This window comes from Pelophylax lessonae, assembly GCF_965119305.1.
Source record: "Pelophylax lessonae genome assembly, chromosome: 1".
Lineage (NCBI taxonomy): Eukaryota > Metazoa > Chordata > Amphibia > Anura > Ranidae > Pelophylax > Pelophylax lessonae.
In genome coordinates this window covers 272367751-272391153 of record NC_138768.1, presented here as the reverse complement: position 1 = coordinate 272391153, position 23403 = coordinate 272367751, and the positions used below count along the sequence as shown (strand labels likewise).

General features: G+C 41.1%; 1 protein-coding gene across 4 annotated transcripts in view; it reads left to right on the top strand.

Annotated features, from left to right (window-relative positions):
* GGT1 (gamma-glutamyltransferase 1) overlaps nucleotides 1–23403 on the top strand; it is a 247420-nt gene that overhangs the window by 141224 nt on the left and 82793 nt on the right. For all 4 annotated transcript variants that reach the window (XM_082255909.1, XM_082255907.1, XM_082255910.1 and 1 more), the window contains exons 3-4: nucleotides 5739–5869; nucleotides 22768–22857. In XM_082255909.1, coding sequence (XP_082112035.1) covers nucleotides 5739–5869; nucleotides 22768–22857 — 221 coding nt within the window. The remainder of the gene's footprint in view (nucleotides 1–5738; nucleotides 5870–22767; nucleotides 22858–23403) is intronic.

The window sequence follows — 23403 nt, the reverse complement described above, 5'->3', positions numbered from 1 at the left end:
CCAAAAAAACCGTCAGGCGGATCTGAACGGTCCGCCTGTGTGAAAGGTGGCTAAGAAGGCACCTGGACTCCCATCACCACGCCCAGTGGGAGCAACGCCGTCAGAGCCCACAAAGCCCCACTCCAGGCTCTCACCGTCCAGCCTCTTCTCCTTCTCCTCTCTCCTCACAATTGTCCTCCACTCCACCTTCCATCATGCCGTGCTCAAGTTTTTCTAGAAAAAAGCAGGCTTCCATGGCCCAAATGTTCGAGCGTAAAAAAATGATGACGCCGGATAATCCTCGTGCCCAATGGTTGACCGCTGGCTTGTCGAAACTGATAGCCCACCAACTACTGCCATATAAAGTGGTGGACTTGGAGGCCTTTCAAAAATTTGTGCCCATTGAAACACCACTATGGAAGGTCCCAGGAAGGAAATATTTCTCGCAGAAGAGCATCCCAGAACTATATGGCCATGTTCAGCGCCAAGTGAATGTATCTCTTGCACATAGTGTCGGTGCTAAGACATCTGACAACAGACACGTGGCCTAGCAAACACGGTCAGGGAAGGTATATAACTTTTACTACCTACTGGGTGAACCTTCTGACAGCCGACGGCCATCAAGAATGTAACCTGTGGCACCCCGTGTAGATTTGGTTTTCACTGCCACGGATTGCATGCAGGCCTGCCTCTTCGTCTCCTCCTCCTACTCCATTCTCCCTCTCCTCCCCTTTTTTTGGTCCGCAGCAGAATCGGATTGCATGGCGGTTCACACCAGTACAATCCGATTCTGTGCGAACTGTCAGATAACACTGCGATATGTGATCTGAGCTGGGGGTGTCGTTAACTTTGAATTGACAACCCCAGCATATCGCATATGGCAGTGTGAACTGCCTGTGCTGCGGATGCGATGCAGGAACACGTAGATATATTCGCAGTGTTCCCGCATCGCATCAGTGTGAACCGGCACTGACAGTCTGTCCCTGCTCCACACAGCAAACCTCTCCCTACACTGACAAAGACAGAATATAGACAGTGGACCTATTACCGAGCGATCTGTGTCACTGACAATCTCTCTCTTCTCCCCACAGCAACCTCTCCCTACACTGACAAAAGACAGAATATAGACACTTAGACAGTACACCTATACCAGTCCTTAAAAGGACTTTTGTGGACCTATTACCTAGCGATTTGTGTCTCTAACAGTCTGTCCCTGCTCCACATAGCAAACCTCTCCCTACACTGACAAAAGGCAGAATGTAAAATGGCAGCTAGGTCAGGTCTATTTATAAGGTAGGGGGTATGTCCATGTCCTGAAATGTCTCAATTTGCTGTCCTGTACCACCTGATGGATGTGTCATGGGTCAAAGTTCTTCACATTGTAAAAGAATATGGTGGCCGCGAACATCGCCATATGTTCGCCTGATCGGCGGACAGCGAACGAGCAAAGTTTGCCGCAAACCGACCACCCGGCGAACCGCAAGGCCATCTCTAGTGAAAGGCCTGGACTGCAGGCAGGCCAGTTAAGCCCCCAGACTCTTCTACTATGAAGCCATGCTGTTGTCATAGATGCAGTGAGTAATTTAGCTTTGTCCTGTTGAAGTATGCCAGACCTTCCTAGAAAAACACATTGTCTGGATGGTGTGACGGTGGCGGGTATCAGACCCCTGGCCTTCTCATCCAACTCGTGACCAAAGACCAAGCAATCTCACACCCTGCCGTCACTTGCGTAACAATGCCACTCTCAGCTGCACCCGGCACACAGATTGTCCAGCTTGCGGGACCACAATCTAGATGCCAGCAGACTGAGAGCGATTGTCACCGGGCTAATTAAACAATTAACCCTTTCTATGCCACCACCGCTACGTTTGAATGAGCCCAGCGGACGCTCGTGATTTTATAAATACCAATTATGACTTTAGAATAACCATCTGTAACACACACTGTCACCTCAGACAAGAATGTTCAGATGGGTTATCCTAAACAGTAGCGCTCTTTCAGGAGGCAGGATCTTTTGGGTCAGTTTGCGTTTAAGAGCTTTGAGACAAAGTTAACACTTTTCAAAATAAGGTTTAATTATAAAAAAGGTTAAGATTGGTGCAAATAAAAATATTTACAGAAAAATGGGTTACAAAGAAATAGAGACACAATACAGCAATTTAGAAATCTGAAGATAAAGAGTGAATATACTTGCATTTAAAAAGTCCTGGTATTATCAGAGTTCCAGAAGCTGAACATGTGATCATTCCTTCTCTTAAGCGATGTTATGGCTTGGATGGTAGAATGAAAACTGAGAGCTGCATCAGCTCTCTCCTTTTCTCTGAGTTCAAAAGAGGCGGTGACGGACACCCCTGACCAATTACAACAGTGGCAAAAAGGGCTGTCCAGTGGTTTACGACTATTTCAAATGTACTTTTGTGGACAGAGTCATACCACTCTTAATATCTCGACATATGTAAGGGTTACATTCTTGAAACTGATATTTTATTGTCCGGCAGTGAATGTACTATTCACAGATACTAAACATGGGTTATCTCGGAATAACCTCTGACCTGTACGGCATCTGATCGCTAGCTTGTCTCCCCTAGCAACGACAGTGATCAAGTTTGATCTTAATTCGATCAGTATTTTATCTGGCACCTAAATATCTACTTTTTGTCAATGTGTCAGGTTCAGGTAAAAAGCTAGGACTTGGATATGGATTGTGAGATTTAAGTGTTACTTTTTATTTACAACTTGGCTGGGGGAATTCCACACAGCCTATTGTGGACATCTGTTCTCAGATAAGATTTTATGACCTGGCCGGTCAGGATGGGGGTTTGCGATAAGATCTGCTTTAAGACCTCCTGCTGTGTTTTTGGAGACACCATTCCTGCTTGAATCTGCAAAGGTGGGGGCTACTTTCGCTCTAAGGAGGGGGGAAGGAAATGACAGACTTTACAGAACTGGTCGCCTGTGTCACTGCACAAGATGGATGCCGTGACAAAATGGTGTCCTAACACTCGACACCATTACAGATGGGAGCATATGCTGCTCTAAAACCTGGATATGTCTGTCAGCATTGATGGTATTTTTCCAGATGTGCAAGCTTCCCATTCCATACCCCCATACAATTGCAGATTCAGACATTTAAACTAAGCACTAATAACAAGCTAGAAGGTTCCTCTCCCCTTTAGTCCAGAGGACATGGCGCCCATGGTTGCCAAAAAGAATGTCAAATGGCACAGAACAAATTTCCACTTTGTAACAGACCATTTTAAATGAGCTTTGGCCCATAGAAGATAGCTGCATTTCTAGATCATGTTTAGATATGCCGCCTTATTTGCTAGATAGAGCTTTACCTTGTATTTTTGGATGGCATATGAAGCTGTGTTCAAAGACAATGATATTTGAAGGTATCCCTGAGTCCAGGCAGTGATGTCCATCAGAGATTTACCTGTTTTTAATGCAGTGCTGTCTGAGGGCCCTAAGAGCCCAGGCTTTCAGTATTGCATTTTGGCCTTGTCCCTTTCGCACAGAGATTCCTCCAGATTCACTGAATCTTTTGGTGATATTATATACTGTAGATGATGATACTTTTAAAGTCTTTGCAATTTTACATTGAGGAATTATTCTGAAATTGTTCAACAATTTTAAGATGCAGCTTACCACAGAATGGTAAACCACTGCCTTCTTTACTTCTTACACACTCTGACTCTCTGAGATGCTCTTTGTATATCCAATCATGTTACTGAGTTGTTGCCAATTAACCTAATTAGTTGCAAAATGTTCTCCCATATCTTTCTTGTTAGTACCAATTACTTTGCCAGTTTTTTGTTGCCCTGTCCCAACATTTTTTAGATGTTTTTCTGCCATTCATTTCAACATTACCTTATTTTTTTTCCCCCTAAAATGGTATATTTTCTCAGTTTAAACATATGATTACATTTGATATATGTTTTCTATTGTGCATGAAATATGGGTTCATGAGATTTGTAAATTTTTGCACTCGTTTTTTTTGTAGATTTTACACATTGTCTCAACATTTTGGGATTTAGGGTTGTCCAAGTGAGGGGCATACAGAGAAGTGTCTGGGTATGTTAGGAGTCTAGTCATCACAGCATACACTCAGTATTGTTTAGCCAATTATACTAACAACGCATGCTTTTAAAATTCCTAATAAAACAAAGATAAAGGGGGGGCTTCGCTCATTTGCAACAAGAGGTCATAATTTTTTTTTGCAAAGAATATTTAATATATTGATGATGATTTGTCTCTGTTTACCCTTCATGGAAAGTCTTCTGATTAAAGGCAGATCTGTATTTATTTAAAAGATGATTTGGTAATATATGTACCTTTCTCAATAAAACCAAAACAAATAAATTTAGGGTAAGAAAAATCTAGCTGTCCCAGCTCACTTGTTCAGTTCCATTGCTATAACGAAAACTGCGCTGAAATAATGATCCAGAACCTGGGTATATGAGACCCTGTCTTGAACAAAAAGTTGTTACTCACTATGACAGAAGTGGCTTCACTGGAACATAATATCAATTTCAAAGTTCAGTAGTTCAATATATTTCTTAAATTTCATAAGTTATTAAAAAATCAAACTTAACCACAGTGCCCCAAACCCCACCAATAAAAAAAGCACACAATTATGAATGCAAACCCCACTCTTTCACTCGAGTCTTATCTTGAGCAGTATGTGACCTATTAGGGGCTAATAAATGAAAGAACCAGTCCTCCGAACCTCTACTATAACAGATGCCCAGATCTTGATGTCACCACCTGTTCAAGCCCCCACATCTTGAGCATTGTATGCAGCCCAAAATTAATTGCATAAGCATAAAAGTCTAACAGTCCTCAAGAACCAAAATTCAGCTGCTTAAAGCGGAGTTCCGGCCTATTTTGCAACTTTAGTGATTCCTGAAGTGCTCGCTATGCTGATCAACAATTGGGCATTTTCAATTTTTTTTGGGGGTCCCTTACCTTATTTTTAGGGCATTTTGGATTGTACTTCCTCCTTCTCCCCCCCTCTGTGGCCAAGGCCACCGACATCACTTCCGCCTTTGCATTGCATCCTGGGAGCTGTTTGTCATCACTCCCAGGAGGATGGAATCAGGAAGAACTCCCAGAACACTCCCTGGAATCAGGAAGAAGGACACAGCAGATTACACTATGGCTTCAGATGCCCACATCCAAGATGGCCGCGCCCAGACTGCGTTTTTAAAAGTAAGATTTTGACTAAAATCCAATACTGTACACCTTGTAAGTATGAGAATAGCGGCGAAGGATTAGTATTATAGAGGTATTTTTAGTTAAAAAAGGTATTTGAGGCTGGAACTCCGCTTTAATGCAACATCATTAGCATCTGCAGCAAATCCTCATTGGAGCCATTTCTGTCATGGTGAGTAACTACTTTCTTTTCAAGAATTCTATACTCGGATTGTTGAAAAATATTTCTTGTATCTTTTTCAATGTATTGTCATGCCTGTAGTCTCTAAAATTACTCAATTCTTCTATTCTCTGACAAAAAAATATACTGAAATAAACTATTCAATTATAAAGAATTGCACATCCCTATATAAAGTATATATCTTACCTTGTGTGAGGTATATCCCTATAAGTTTTTCCTAAGACAAAGCTAAAGAATTATCTGCAGTGACTCACTTGTATTGAACCAATTGATTGTACACGATGATTCACTGGTATTACTGCACATTTTTGTTTCTAATTATAACTAATCATAACTGAGTGTCCTCTGTGATTCTTATTTACAGGGATGTTCTTAAAGATGGTGGAACAGCAGTTGATGCTGCTATTGCTTCATTGGTGTGTGTTGGACTCCTTAATGCTCACAGCATGGGAATTGGAGGAGGGGTGATTCTTACTATATATAACGCTACAACAGGTGAGAAATACAAGAATATTAATTGTAAAAATGCAGTCTACAGGATTCGTAGTTGGAGAGGACACCCTTTAGGAACGTGATTATAGATTACATCTTCATGCTCAGAAAAGCAAAACTTCACTCTTTAGTGTCTACATAGTATTTACATCTGTAGCTACACTATCCTTATTGTGAATCTGTTACATAGTTACATAGTTAGTGAGGTTGAAAAAAGACATCAGTCCATCCAGTTCAACCTATGATGTGTGTGTGTGTGTGTGTTTGCTTTTAACCGTACATTGTATACCCCTGTATGTTGTGGTCTCTAAGGTGCCCATCCAATAGTCTTTTGAAACTATCAAAGCTCCCTGCTGATACGACTGCTTGTGGAAGAGAATTCCACATCCTTACCGCTCTTACAGTAAAGAACCCCTTATGCATTTTAAGGTTAAACCGCCTTTCCTCTAGTTTTAGTGAGTGGCCACGTGTCTTATTGTATTCCCTTACTCTGAATAGTTTGTTCCTTATGCTAGGGTCGCCAGTACAGTATTTGTACATTGATATCATATCCCCCCTCAATCGTCTATTCTCCAGGGAGAATAGGTTCAGTGCTTGTAGTCTTTCCTCATAGCTGATGTCCTCCATTCCCCTAATTATTTTTGTTGCCCTTCTCTGGACTCTTTCCAATTCCAGCACATCCTTCCTGAGGACCGGAGCCCAGAACTGGACAGCATACTCCAGATGTGGCCGGACCAGAGTCTTGTAGAGCGGGAGAATAATCTCTTTATTTCTGGAGTGAATCCCCTTTTTTATACATCCCAGTATTCTGTTGGCTTTGCTTGCAACGGCTTGGCATTGCATGCCACTGCCAAGCCTGTTGTCTACCAGTACCCCAAGTCTTTTTCCATCCTAGACTCACCCAGAGGTTCCCCCCTAGTGAGTAGCTTGCTTTCTGGTTTCTGGCCCCCAAGTGCATTACTTTACATTTTTCAACATTAAACCTCATCTGCCATGTAGTTGCCCACCCCGTTATTTTGTTCAGGTCCGCTTGTAAGGTTTCCACATCCTGCATAGAAGATATTGGCAAGCTTAGTTTAGTATCATCCGCAAATACTGAGATTGTACTAGATATCTCCTCCTCTAGATCATTTAGGAATAAATTAAACAGGACAGAACCCTGGGGGACCCCACTTTCCACACCCGCCCAATCCGAGTACTCCCCATTAATCATCACCCTCTGGACTCTCCCCTGGAGCCAGTTCTCTATCCAGGTACTCACCTTATGGTCCATACCTACCTTCCTTAGTTTGTACAGTAAGCGTTTGTGGGGAACGGTGTCAAAGGCCTTTGCAAAGTCCAGATACACCACATCCACAGGCTTTCCTTTATCTAGGTGGCAGCTCACTTCATCGTAGAAGGTTAATAGATTGGGTGGCAAGAACGATTTTTCATAAATCCATGCTGATTACTACTAATAATACAGTTTTCATTACTAAAGTCTTGTATGTGGTCCCTTAACATCCCCTCCAAAATCTTGCAGACTACAGATGTTAGGCTGACCGGCCTATAGTTACACCTCGGCCCCTTTTTAAATATTGGTACCATGTTGGCTTTTTTCCAATCAGCTGGCACCATACCCGTCTGTAAACTATCCTTAAAGATCAAGAATAATGGTCTGGCAATCACCTGGCTGAGCTCTTTAAGAACCCTCGGGTGCAAGCCATCTGGTCCCGGTGATTTATTTATGTTAAGTTTCTCTAGTTTAGCTTTAAGTCTGTTCTCAATTTTAAACTGGTTTAAGTAAAACTTTTGCCCAAGAGCAGACATTACAAGGTGCTTGATGTGACCTTTGATAGCCAGAAAAGCTTCTCTGACTTAGTTTCACTTTATTACTGAGCCTTACTTTATGGATGATCACTGCCAACCGTCATTGCACTGTTTAGTGGGAGTGTCTCAGTGGACATTGGGGGCTATCTTCATGGACAATGATTTGAAAGATGATGGAGATTAGCCATAAAGGCAGTAAAAGTAAATCGGAGAGGAGGGCAAGATGTTCTTTTATGGCTACCAAAAGCAACATCTAGGGATGTTTAATTTTTGCAAGAAGCTCCAGCCTAAAATGGATTACATGTCCCGCTATGTATGAACTAGAAGAAAGAGGGATGTCATTCAGAAAACAATTAGTAAGAGCTCAGGCCAGAGAAAGAGATAAATGCCTTCCAAAAACAAGATTGGCATTATTTAACACAAAGTGTGTAGGTGCATGACATACCCCTGACACTCCCCCAGTTACACAAATCATGTAGATTTAAAGTAGAAGAAAATCCGAAGTCTAACTATTCCAACCCCCACCCCACCTATCCTGCCTAACCTGCATAAAAAAAGAATGTGTGTACTTACCTATTTCAATCCTCTCTGGTCCAGTCACGTGACCCTGCAGCTACGGCTCATGGACCACTCAAAACAAAGACTAGGAATTCTAGAAGCTGTTAAGTCACCCATAGGCTCCCATTGTCCAGTCGTTGGCAGCGCTTCCTCCCATTCCCTGCAGCAGCCACTCACTGACACAAGGGAGCCAGGGCTTCGGGATCATGTGACCAATTTGAAAATAGTTACATTTTAAAAGTTTTTTTATACAGGTTAGGCCATATAGGTAGGAGGAAAGGGGAGGGAACGTATTCAAGAACGTATTCAAGAACAGTTAGACATAGGCATTTCTTCCACTAGTAATAGCAAATCATGATTGCTTAAAGTGTTGTTTTTTTTATCAACTAGCTTTCCTTTATACTGGCTTTTAAAAATAACAAATGCAATAACGTTGAGGCTGGATGAAAGATTTAGTGTAGTAATACACCTCATGCAGGCAAAAAGTACATTTTTCTAAAGGTCTATATAGCAGTTCAAAAGGAAGGGCATTTATGGAGATAAAAGGGACAAAGCGATTTAGTTTCAGAAGTTGGGAGGTGTGGATAAATGTATCAAACAGGTCACTTACATACTACTATACTTGAACATAAATGTACAGCAGCTACTGTAGAAAACATTAAAACGTCCTTAATAATAAGCCATTAAAAAAAAAAATAGACTTGCGAAAGGCCTACTGCTGGGACTTCATGTAAGCATGATTAGTAACATTGATATTTACTGTATCTCAGTTATATCATGATTCAGAATTAATGTCTTTATGTGCTCTGTAATTGAAATGATAAAATTACAACCAGCTGATAATCGCAGCCTCAGTCAAGGCACAAAGTCCTTTGTAATAATTGCCCATATAATCCATAAATATCTTTATGCCGTATCTACTGATGATTATCAGCAAGGAATATAATTAAACTCTGTCCACATGACTGACTCTGCCTGAACTAGCAGTTCAAGACTAAATGCAAATTCCTCCACTGTCAATGCTTGTTAGAATTATTGTAGCTTTAAATGACCATGAGGCTGCCAGCAGCATGGAGTCAAGCTTCAATCACACAGCAGTATAAACTTAATATGCAGCATGCCCTTGACTGTATAAAAGCAATCCCTGTCCTGCAGACCCTCTTATTAGTAAAGTATTCAAGAATGCCAAAGACATAAATATGGTGATTGCCATTCGTCCATCCAAGTTGTTAAAGCAATCTGCGATAATACAGGCATATAGTGCTTTAGGTTATTAAGAAAGCTTCAGGCTGTAGACCCTTCAACCTCTAAAATAAAGCAAATGCAGGAGACATATAAAAGGTGATACAAAACATAAAGAGATAGATAGCACAGGAAGGTAGCAGAGTAGCGTGAGTACTACGTAGAAAAAAAAGATAAGAAAATAAATATACAATAAAGATAATAGAGGAAAGGTAAAAAAATGCACAGATTTTTCTTTCCTGTGTATTTTTTTTAAATTGCTTCGTTCTTCTTCTAACCAACTTTCCGTGTGCGAATATACAGCTCTATTGAACTGCTCGACATGTTAACCAACCTTTGGATGATTTCACTAGGATATTCTTTGTATGACTGCATTGTAGAAAATTACGTTTAAGGGGTTGTAAAGTCAGGATATCTTATTACATTCTATGCATTTAGATAAAAAGGCTTCTGTGTGTAGCAGCCCCCCCAGCCCCCCGAAAACTTACCTGTGCCCCCTCTCTGTCCAGCGATGTCCATGAGTCCCTTCGCTGTACTGGGACTCTCACCCATTGGCCCCTGTGGCTGTCAAAGTCAGTGAGCCAATCAGGAGAGAGAGGGGCGGGGCCAAATGGTAGCTCCGTGTCTGAATGGACACACAGAGCTGCAGCTCGGCTCGGGTGCCCCCATAGCAAGCTGCTTGTTGTGGGGGAACTTGATAGGAGGGAGGAGCCATGAGTAGGAAGAGGAGGATCCAGGCTGCTCTGTGCAAAACCAACTGCACAGAGGAGGTAAGTATAACATGTTTTGTTTTTTGGCTTTACAATCACTTTAGTGTACCAATTGCTATGGATTGCAAAAGTCTAATATGCTTGGTATACAGTTTAATTCATATTGATATTAAATCGAAAACCAAAAAATTTAACATATTGCACTCATTAGGTGGCTGCATTCATTTTTTAGGCTTTTTTCCCTCTGTTTTCACCTGGTGATCTGGCCAGTAACACACCTCCTTTTATTGGAGTGCCTACCCTTTGGACAGGAGCATTGTTAATCTGGGGGGAGGAGAGTGTTAGATGTACTATAAGATTTAGATACACTAACAAATTGAAGTCCAGCTCACACTTTTATAAGCAGTTACAGCAACAGTTTTTTTTTCCTTTTGGGATAAAGGTTTTGCGTCAATAATTAAAAGCTGATCATTGTAAACACCCTGTCAGTGGTAAATGCAGCCACCCCATCTAAGATATGGTAAACTGCAGTTTAACCACTTGCTGACCGCCAGCAGTACTTATACTGCGGCAGGTCGCTTGGTCCAGCGAAACTAAGTAACTGTACGTCGTTTCACGGGACTGTGAGTGGGCCGTGCCTATTCGCCACAGGGGGAGCCAATCAGCGGGTCCAATGGCCACAATTGCCACTGGGCACCCGCGATCGCTCCTTGTGGAGACAGAACAGCATTCTGCCATTTTAAACATGGCAGACCGCTGTTCTGTCAGTAAAGAACATAGGGATCCTGTGTTCCTCTTCTTTAGGAACACGGGTCCCTGTGTTCATTAAGTAAATAAATCTCCCCCACAATTAGAAAGCACCCCCTAGGGACACATTTAACCCTTTGCTTGCCCCTGGTGTTAACCCCTTCCCTGCCAGTGACATTATTACAGTAACAGTGCATATTTTTAGCACTGATTATTGTAGTAATGTTACTGGTCCCCCCAAAAAGTGTAAAAAATGTCAGTTAGGTGCCCGATCTGTCCGTCGCAATGTGGCAGTCCCACTAAAAATCGCTGATCGCCGCCATTATTAGTAAAAAAAAAAAAAATAAATATATAAAAACTACTAAATCCTTCTCCTAGTTTGAAGACGCGATAACTTTTGCGCAAACCAATGAATATACACTTATTGGTAATTGTTTTTACCAAAAATATGTAGCAGAATATTATTAGAATGTTATATAGCAGAAATTAAAAAATATTGGGGTTTATTTTTTCAGAATTGTTGTTTTTTTGTTTTTTTTTGTTTATAGCACAAAAAATAAAAATCGCACAGGTGATCAAATAAAAAGAAAGCTCTGTTTGTGGGGGAAAAAAGGACATAAATTTTTAAGGGTGCAGCGTTGCACGTACGCGCAATTTTCAGTTAAATTAACGCAGTGCCGTATTGCAAAAAATGGCCTGGTCATTAAGGGGGAAACCTTTGCTTTTGGCATTAATACTGCTTTAATTCCCGTGTTGTTGGAAGTGTTGTCTTCCTGTTATTCTATTGTCTTTCACTTGTATGTGATTTTTATCATACCTAACTTGTTATTTGACAAAACCTATAAATATGCATTCAAGTTAAAAAAAAAAAATACATTGATAAATGTACAACCCAATTCCAAAAAAGTTGGGACACCGTACAAATTGTGAGTAAAAAAGGAATTGACTTATTTACAAATCTCATAAACTTATATTTTATTCATAATATAATATAGATAACATATCAAATGTTTAAAGTGAGACATTTTGAAATGTCATGCCAAATATTGGCTCATTTTGGATTTCATGAGAGCTACACATTCCAAAAAAGTTGGGACAGGTAGCAATAAGAGGCCGGAAAAGTTAAATGTACATATAAGGCACAGCTGGAGGACCAATTTGCAACTTATTAGGTCAAATGGCAACATGGTTAAGTATAAAAAGAGCCTCTCAGAGTGGCAGTGTCTCTCAGAAGTAAAGATGGGCAGAGGATCACCAATTCCCCCAATGCTGCGGCAAAAAATAGTGGAGCAATATCAGAAAGGAGTTTCTCAGAGAAAAATTGCAAAGACGTTGAAGTTATCATCATCTACAGTGCATAATATCATCCAAAGATTCAGAGAATCTGGAACAATCTCTGTGCGTAAGGGTCAAGGCTGGAAAACCATACTGGATGGCGGTGATCTTCGGGCCCTTAGATGGCACTGCAGGAATACAGGAATGCTGCTGTAATGGAAATCACAACATGGGCTCACGAATACTTCAAGAAAACATTGTCGGTGAACACAATCCACCGTGCCATTCGCCGTTGCTGGCAAAATCTCTATAAGCCACAAAAGAAGCCATATCTAAACATGATCCAGATGCGCAGGCGTTTTCTCTGGGCCAAGGCTCATTTAAAATGGACCGTGGCAAAGTGGAAAACTGTTCTGTGGTCAGACGAATCAAAATTTGAAGTTCTTTTTGGAAAACTGGGACGCCATGTCATCTGGACTAAAGAGGACAAGGACAACCCAAGTTGTTATCAGCGCTCAGTTCAGAAGCCTGCATCTCTTAAGGTATGGGGTTGCATGAATGCGTGTGGCATGGGCAGCTTAAACATCTGGAAAGGCACCATCAATACTGAAAGGTATATCCAAGTTCTAGAACAACATATGCTCCCATCCAGACATCGTCTCTTTCAGGGAAGACCTTGCATTTTCCAACATGACAATGCCAGACCACATACTGCATCAATTACAACATCATGGCTGCGTAGAGGAAGGATCTGGGTACTGAAATGGCCAGCCTGCAGTCCAGATCTTTCCCCCATAGAAAACATTTGGCGCATCATAAAGAGGAAGATGCGACAAAGAAGACCTAAGACAGTTGAGCAACTAGAAGCCTGTATTAGACAAGAATGGGACAACATTCCTATTACTAAACTTGAGCAACTTGTCTCCTCATTCCTCCTCAGTATAATGTTTGCAGACTGTTATAAAAAGAAGAGGGGATGCCACACAGTGGTAAACATGGCCTTGTCCCAACTTTTTTGAGATGTGTTGATGCCATGAATTTAAAATCAACTTATTTTTCCCTTTAAAATTATAAATTTTTTCAGTTTAAACATTTGATATGTCATCTTTTGTAATCTGAATAAAATATTGAAAAACTTCCACATCATTGCATTCTGTTTTTATTCACAATTTGTACAGTGTCCCAACTTTTTTGGAACCTGGCTTGTAAATATTAATAATAATGAACGATGAATGAATAATTATAATTCAGCATGTCAGAATAGAGTGCATTTTCTATAAATACAGAATTGGTCATGTTTTAAGATGGGATAGCTTGCTCTAAGCTACTGATTCCCACGGGCATTCCTGATGGCAGAAAGCTGCTTGGGGGGGAAAAGGGAATTGGCTGTTAAGATCAGTGTTTAGGAATGCACTTCTGTGAACAGAGAGGGTGGCTGCTCTTCTGATTTGAAATATTGTAAACTATAGTTTATAAAGTTAATACCAATCTTTGCCAGAAAGCATTAATCTTCATAGTTTACTGGCATCCCCTTTTAGTGTGAACTGTGAGAACCTCCTGTCATCATGGAAACCACACACATAATTAAAAGCTAGAAACCAATCCTGGTCAAACAAAGCATTTGTTCCAGAGTTCAAATGAAATGATGAAGTCTGGCAATGCAAACAGAAACTAAAGTAACTTTTAAAAAGGTTTAAACTGTACAGTATGTAATGCCAAAAATGTTTTTTTTTTTTTTTTTTTTATAATAGAAAGGGGTTAACCACTGTCATACATTTTTCTGCTGCTTGTGTCCCAGCGGGGAGATTTCCCTTCACTTTCTGTCCTGAAGATGCAAAAGTAAGTGAACTGAAATCTCTCAAAATGAGGGTAAATCCCGTAAATCCCAACTTTCATGTAATTTTTTTTGTGTTGTATGCAACTGCATTAAGTTATCATTTTTCTGTAAAAAAAAACTTAAAAGTCTGCCTACAAGCTGCATGCACTAAGAGGTATAATCAATAAAATATAAATGTGTTTTATAAAAATAATAAAATAAAGTTAACATTTTTTTTTTTTTTAATGTACAGTGTACAGAAACTGAAAATGAAACCAAACACTGTGAAAAACAAGTGCAATAACAACAATATTACAATCTATTAATGTCCAAAATAATCTCTGATAAAGTCCACACAAAAGAGCTGAATAGTTTGTGATTACCAAGTGCAAAAATAACTATGTAGCGACACACCATTGATGATATCCAAATTGATCAGTGATTAAGTCCAAACAAAAAAAAAAATAAAAAGAAAGAAATAGTGTATATGTGAAAAAGTACACAAAATAATGATCCAACTCCTCCATCCATATTTTCAGTGTGGATGGGGGAATCACTCCCACCGTGGTATTGTGTTCTGACCGTGCTATTGAACCTTCCCCGACATCAGAATACACTGATCAATGCTTCCGGCTACAGTTGGCAGCACTGATCATTCAGGAAAAACCCGACAGTGACGCAGACAGCTGGTTATACAGAAGACTTTTGATAGATGAACTTCTTTACAACCAGCCTGCCCATACATGGATCGAATAGTGTCCAGTCCCTGCTGAACTAGCCAAATTTGATCCATGTATGGCTGCCCTCAGCCAGAGCTAAGGACGATCCCAGCTTCTCACTTTTTGACTCAAGCATTTCTAGCCCTCCAACTAAAACAAGAGAAGACCTCAACGCTAAGTACAGAGACTCTAGAAAGGTTGTTTCCATTAGAAACAAGGAGTTAAACCCACTACTAGCAGCGATCACAAAGAAAGGTGAAAAGACTCAAATTCCTACTGTCTCATTTACAACAAACCACACCTTCTCCGAAAATGTTTCACGCTCAAGAGAAAGTCCTATGAAGAGCACAAAGAATTTCTAAACCGCAACATAATTTGCTTTAGATGTTGCGCATCCACAGAGCACTTCGCTAGAGACTGCAAGGCTATAGTTAACTGCTCAGACTGCAACAGGCATGTATCAGTCTTACAGCCCCTTTAAGAAAGACTCTGCTTTGAGCAGTCACCACCATCAATCCTTTCTAAATATAGTGAGTTACGTCACAGAGGACTTGCAGAGAAAACCAATGATAAAGTTTCCTCAGGGACAACCAGAAAAATCCATCATGCCATACCATCAGAGAGGCATGTGAGTGAGAGTGAAGTTTATTCTGCACCAGGACAACAACACCAAACATGCAGCCCACTTCTATTAAATAAATGGAGAGTTCACATGCACATTAGTTGCCCATGCAAGGGTTTCTTCCATACAAAATTCAAACAATGAAACTGCTGAGCCACCTGGCATGCTTGTTGGCAGCACCGCTGCTCCTCTTACCAGTCCCTCTGACTGTGTTGTCCAGCTCCCCTGGCTCACTTAGCTCTTTTAGCCTTCAGTTGCAGCTCCATGCTGCATCGCCCAATCTTGGCTTTTGGATAGGGATTCTCCTAACACCTCAATAGGAGCCGACCTGACTCCTGGAACTGAGACCTCCTGTCTCCTGGCTGGAGGCACCTCTCACCCCTGGTAAGACCCTCTATCTCTCTTGGCTTCTGACTGGGGCCCCTCTGACCCCTCAGTGAGACCCTCTGTCTCTTGGCTTCTGGCTGGGGCACTCAGTCCATCACCTTTACCCTCAGCTTCTTTAGCAAGGCAATGGTTGTCTTGGAGGTGTGTTTGGGGTCATTATCATGTTGGAATACTGCCCTGTGATCCAGTCTCCGAAGGGATGGGATCATGCTCTGCTTCAGTATTTCACAGTACATGTTGGTATTTATGGTTCCCTCAATGCACTGGAGCTCCACAGTGCTGGCAGCACTCATGCGGCTCCTGACCATGACACTCCCACCACCATGCGTGACTGTAGGCAAGACACACTTGTCTTTGTCTCACCTGGTTGCGGCCACACATGCTTCACACCATCTGAACCAAATACATTTATCTTGGTCTCATCAGACCACAGGACATGGTTCCAGTAAACTATGTCCTTATGCCCCGTACACACGTGCAGATTATCTGAAGACTTTTGTCTTCAGATTTACCTTTTCTATGTAGTGCAAGGGCCTGCCGGATTGCATACAAATTTAAAGTGTTTAGGTTTGACCTCATATTATATGGTTTTGGTAAGTCTACAGACAAAAGTCTTCAGATAATCTGCACGTGTGTACGGGGCATTAGTCTGCTTGTCTTCAGCAAAATGTTTGCTGGCTTTCTTGTGCATCATCTTTAGAAGAGACTTCCTTCTGGGACGACAGCTATGCAGACCAATTTTGATGCAGTGTGCGTCATATAGTCTGAGCACTGACAGGCTGACCCCACCCCTTCAACCACTGCAGCAATGCACTCATACATCTATTTCCCGAAGACAACCTCTGGATATGACGCTGAGCACATGCACTCAACTTCTTTGGTTGACCATGGCGAGGCCTGTTTTGAGTGAAACCTGTCTTGTTAAACAGCTGTATGGTCTTGGCCAATGTGCTGCAGCTCAGTTTCAGGGTCTTGGTATTCTTCTTATAGCCTAGGCCATTTTTATGTAGAGCACCAATTCTTTTTTTTAGATCCTCAGAGAGTTCTTTGCGATAAGGTACCATGTTGAACTTCCAGTGAACAGTATGAGTGAGAGCGAAAACACCAAATTTAACACACCTGCTCCCCATTCACATCTTAGACCTTGTAACACTAACGAGTCAAATGACACCGGGGAAGGAAAATGGCTAATTGGGCCCGATTTGGACATTTTCACATAGGGTTGTACTCACTTTTGTTGCCAGCGGTTTAGATATGAATGGTTGTGTGTTGAGTTATTTTGAGGGGACAGCAAATTTACACTTTTCTATAAGCTGTACACTCACTACTTTACATTGTAGCAAAGTGTAATTTCTTCAGTGTTGTCACATGAAAAGGTATAATAAAACATTTACAAAAATGTGAGGGGTCTACGCACTTTTGTGAGATGCTGTAAACATATATATATATAATTTTTTGTTGACAGTGTGAGGCCCTGCCGCTGTAATGAATGACACAGGATTTGCATTAAGGGTTGATTGCGAGGTTTCAGACTATCATTTCTGAACAGAAAGATGTCTTTTTTTCTCTGGATTCTATAAACCTGGATTAAGGCCTGGAGCTTGAAGGTTCAAAAGTGTCTTGGGTAAAATGGAACCTTTAGTCTGGATTTAACTGGATGCCTGCAGCCTGTGGGAGTACACAGGTGTGCAGGATCATTAAATACTCAAGCCTGAGGATAGCTCAGGGCTCCCAGTTTGGAGAAAGCTCCCATATCAACCAGGGGTCAGAGGTGCTCCAGCCAGTAACCAGGAGACAGGAGGATTTGTCTCAGGAGTCAGGTCGGCTCCTATTGGGGTGTCAGGAGAACCCCTATCCAGAGGTCAGAAGTGGGCCGAGCAGCAAGGCGCTGCAACTAAAGGCTGAGTGAGCTGAGAGGGATCCAGGAGAGCTGGGCAACACAATCAGTTGGACAAGTAACAAGGAAGGAAAAGGATGCTTAGGGACTAGAACCACTCGGGTACCAACACACACCAATAGACAGTTAGAATCACTCAGGTCTGTACATTCAGATCAACATCTGAGCCCCAACAGTCTATCCGCACAAACCAAATCTTGTCAAATTTTATGGGACAATTGCGGGTTTATATAGGGAAGTTTATATAATGGCAAAACCGCTTTCAGAGCATTATGCCAAGAGGCTACCATGGGAGGGTTAGCTGATTTCCATTTAAGCAGTATCTCCCTACGAGCATAGTAGGTGGCATAGCAGATAAACAAACTAACATATCTGCATCTCGGAGGGGGGTCCCCAAAAACTTTCAAAAGCGGTAATCTGGGATCCAATCCATATATAAAAAAAGAAGGCCCCAGGCAGTTGACAACAAGGTCAGCTAAAAGAAGCAGAGGGGTAGATGGTAGCCAAGCGCTGAGAAGTATAGTAGACCCAGTGAATACATTTAAGCTGGATAAACCAGTCTTTGGCTGAAATCAGGGTGGTGACATATGAACCCAAACAGCCCTCTCAATCCTCCTCCTCCTCAAGTGCAGGGATATCCGCATGCCATTTCCCGTACACACTATCAACTTTGGTGGAGTAGGCCAAGTAAAGGCAAAGATAAATAGAGAATAAAGGTTTACCCAATATTCTAGAAGTACAGTGCCTTGCAAAAGTATTCACCCCCTTTGCATTTTTTGTGTTTTGTTGCCTCACAACCTAGAACTAACATGGATTGTTTGAGGATTTGCATCATTTAATTTACAGAACATGCTCACAACTTTGAAGATTTTTTTTTATTGTGAATCAAACAACAAATAGTACAAAATAACAGAAAAAGTCAATGTGCATAACTATTCACCCCCCTAAAGTCAATACTTTGTAGAGCCAACTTCTGCTCCAAGTCGCTTTGGATAAGTCTCTATGAGCTTGCCACATCTTACCACTGGGATTTTTGCCCATTCCTCCTTGCAAAACTGCTCCAGCTCCTTCAAGTTGGATGGTTTGCGCTTGTGAACAGCAATCTTTAAGTCTGACCACAGATTTTCTATTGGATTGAGGTCTGGGCTTTGACTAGGCCATTCCAACACATTTACATGTTTTCCCTTAAACCACTCAAGTGTTGCTTTAGCAGTGTGTTTGGCGTCATTGTTCTGCTGGAAGGTGAACGTCCGTCCTAGCCTCAATTCCTGCACAGAGTTGTACAGGTTTTGCTCAAGAATATCCCTGTATTTAGCACCATCCATCTTTCCCTCAACTCTGACCAGTTTCCCAGTCCCGGCTGCTGAAAAACATCCCCACAGCATGATGCTGCTACCACCATGTTTCACTGTGGGGATGATTTTCTTTGGGTGATGTGATGTGTTGTGTTTGCGACAGACCTAGCGTTTTCTTTGATGGCCGAAAAGTTTAATTTTAGTCTCATCAGACCAGAGCATCTTCCTCCATACATTTTGGGAGTCTCCCACATGTCTTTTCGCAAACTCAAAACGTGCCATTTTGTTTTTTGCTGAAAGTAATGGCTTTCTTCTGGCCATAAAGCCCAACTCTATGGAGCATACAGCTTACTGTCGTCCTATGTACAGATACTCCAGTCTCTACTGTGGAACTCTGTAGCTCCTTCAGGGTTACCTTGGGTCTCTGTGCTTCCTCTCTGATTAATGCCCTCCTTGCCCGGTCCGTGCGTTTTGGTAGGTAGCCGTCTCTTGGCAGGTTTGCTGTTGTTCCATTTTCTTTCCATTTGGTTATGATAGATTTGATGGTTCTCCTGGGGATCATCAAAAATTTGGATATTTTTTTATAACCTAACCCTGAATTATATTTCTCAACAACATTGTCCCTTACTTGTTTGGAGAGTTCCTTGGTCTTCATGGCAATGTTTGGTTAGTGGTGCCTCTTGCTTAGATGTTGCAGCCTCTGGGGCCTTTCAAAAAAGGTGTGTATATGTAATGACAGATCACGTGACACTTGGTTGCACACAGGTAGACATCATTTCACTAATTATATGACATCTGAAGGTAATTATTTGCACCGGAGCTTTTTATGGGCTTCATAACAAAGGGGGTGAATACATATGCACATGCCAATTTTCTGTTTTCTATTTCTAAAACATTTTTTATGTATATATTTTTCTCATTTCACTTCAGCAACTTAGACTATTGTGTTCTGATCTATTACATAAAATTCAGATTAATAAAACATTGAACTTAAGGCTGTAATGTAACAAAATAGGTAAAAAGTCAAGGGGGTGAATACTTTTGCAAGGCACTGTAAGAGATCACTCAAGAGGATCAGATTCCACCATAAGCTGAGAGGGGAACTGATGATGGAGCTGCAGGTATCTAAAAAACATACAATTCTGGAGGTTGAAGAAAGCTTTGAGATCAGAAAAAGTTTTAGGACGACCCCCAACAACTATATATTATATGTCTATCAAACTTATAGTGGCCCATACCCCAGTGTCAGTGACACTTTAAAAAAGAAGGAGAGTCGGATTGCCCCACAGTGGAATTTGCAGTGAAAAAACCTCACTGGAGCGGAATTTGATCCCAGCTTTATTCCATACTATAATAGTTGTCTTCATCAGCCTGGTAACTGCAGGGTGGGCCCACAGGCCACGAAAGACAAGATTCTTAAGTGTAGAGTAGGAGCTAACTATGGCAGCTTCCAGGGTACCAGCAGAATAAAACAAAGTTTTGACTATGAATTCACTCGGATTGAGAGAAATGTTAAATATTAGTCAGCTATCAATATTATAGGTAGAAACAGAAAATGTCTGAAATCAATTTAAAAAGGTCCATTTAAATGTGTGTGTTAAGACATATGGCCTTACATTTTGAGTGGGCACCACTATGCACAAAACATTTAGTGTAATTCATGCAATTGCATTTTGGCTTACTGCATATGTGCATTGAGGTAGCATTCAAAATACATGGCAGCGAATCAAACATACGTATACTGGCATAATACCGAGCATTGTGGTAATGAGCATTTTATTGCTTGTCACCACAATTGAATAAGATAAATGCAACGTAAAACTGTTAGAGATAAGGTGCACATAGGTTAGCCAGTTCACAGTAATTGAATAATACAAAAAATCCCTTATAATAAAGACTAGTTATAGTACATGACAGAGAGTTGATGTAGCTGGATGCTTACAGCCTTGGATCTAGGACCAGTTTGATCCTACTTTGGGCTTGGGCGAGTGTTGTCTTCCTGCATCCTTGTGAGTAGCACCAGGAATGACGAGGGTGAAACATAATTAAAAAGTGCATTTGACACAAAATGAATTACTAAATTTATAATTCTCTAAATATTGTTACGATGCAGAATTTATATAGTGCTACCGCATTTACAGAATAGAGGGATACAGTACAGTTACAATATGTTCCAAGACAAGAGGGTTGAGGACCCTGCTTGTGAGAACTTACAATCTAAAGAGAAAGGCAAATGGAACAAAAGGTAGTAACAGTAATACAGTAATACAGTAAAATAGTAGTAACAGTGATGAGCTGATGGAGAAATTAAAATGTAGTTTTATGTTTTTCTATTATTGTTATAGAATAATAAGAAACAATAATTCTTCAACAAAAATTTTGATAACTACTAGAGTTTGCCATCAGATAAACTCTTCTTTATTTGACCTGCATCATTAGGTTTATACTGGCAGCAACGCTTAACCACTTGCCAACCGCCGCAAGTACATATACTGCGGCGGTCAGCCCCGGCCAGGCAAAATGACGTACCGGTACGTCACTAGCCTGTCACTGGCTTGTGAGCCAATAGCGGGCGAGGGCGCGCCCACTGAGGCGCGCGCCTGCCCCGGGTCGTTCCCTAACAAGTCAGTGCGTGTGACCGGCGGACCCGATGTCCGCCGGTCACTCGCGATCGTTCGCCGGGAAGGGAGAAAGGCAGGCGGCTAATGTAAACAAGCCGCCTGTCATTCTCCCCTGTGTAAAAATGGAGATCAGACGGTTCTACTATGTAGGACCGTTGATCTCTGTTTTTACACTAGTAGCCATGTCCAATCACAGTTAGAAACGCGCCCCTAGGACACACTTAACCCCTCCCTCTCCAATACAGTTAACCCCTTCCCTGCCAGTGTCATTTTTACAGTAACAGTGCATATGTATAGCACTGATTACTGCAGTAATGTCACTGGTAACCCCAAAAGTGTCAAAAATGTCAGTCAAGGGTCCGATCTGTCCGCCGCAATGTCGCAGTCCCGCAAAAAAAAACGCAGATCGCCGCCATTACTCGTTAAAAAAAAAAAAAACACCAAAAATGACAAAAATCTTTCCCTTTGTTAGTAAACGCGATAACTTTTGCGCAAACCAATCAAAATACGCTTTGGCCGAAAATGTTAAAAAATTTTGATTTTTTACATTTTTTTGGGGAATTTCATATAAAAAAATTTGAAAAATATTGTTATTTTTGCAAAATTGACGCTCTTTTTTTTTTTGTTTATAGCGCATGATCAAATAATCGCACAGGTGATCAAATACCACCAAAAGAAAGCTCTGTTTGTGGGAAAAAAAGAACGTCAAATTCGTTTAGGTACAGCATCACACGACCGCGCAATTGTCCGTTAAAGTCACGCAGTAAAAAATCACAAAAAACCCCCTGGTCAGGAAGGGGGTAAAATCTTCCGGGGCTTAAGTGGTTAAAGCCTTCTGAAAGTGATCTGCTTTGGGTGTCTTTTTAGAGGGCAGTATAGCAGCGACTGGCAGGTGTTATGGAGCTGCTACTGACTCTTCCACATGACTGTTTTTGTGGGTTTTTTACTTTTTATTTTTAATTGCTGAACGGCTGTTTTACATTGCAGGATAGCACTGCCAGCTAGGGTAAAAGAGTCCTTGGGAACAACATTGATATTTCCAACTGTGTTTTAGATAACTGTAAAATACACATTGTTAGAGATCACTTGACTTTATATAGTTTTCTGTATAACCGTTCATTAAAAACCTGCTTAAAATGTTTTTTATATCCAACATAATATTACCGCTAAAGGTGATCATAGTAGATTTTTTTTTTCTTACAGGAAAAACTGAAATAATAAATGCTCGAGAGACAGCACCATCGAATGCAAGCGAGGGAATGTTTGGAAATAATACTCAGTTATCGCAAAAAGGTGAGGATGAACAAATGATCCAGGGCGTTATGGTACGCAGCTATGCACAGTCTCTAAGCTCTGGGGAAAATTCTCTTGCAAACAGACTGTTCATTTTCCAAAGGAATTTTCCCCAGAGCTTAGTGAATGAAGTGAAGCTCTGCTGAGTTCTATTATCCAATCACATGCAAGCAAAAATAACTTTTATTTTAATTTCTTGGCATGTGATTGAGTATTCTTTTATTCTTTGCAAAGTGAAATTTCACCACATTTACCAGCCTCTGGGGCCTTTAGTAAAAAAAAAAAAAAAAACCTATTGACTTCTTTTTAATAATAAATCCTAAATTTGTAATACACCCTAGTATAGGGTAAGAATATTTCCTTTTCTGTTTTACTGGTAAAAGCAGCAGCAGCAGCAGCAGCAGATGGCTTTTAACCACTTTCCCAGGAAAAAAATTCTGACCTCTAAGCACTCAGGTGCCTACATACCTAATGTGCCTTGGAATGCTTTAGGGCCCTTTCACACAATCCGTCCATTGGACGGAGTCCGTTTTTCTCAGCGGGGGA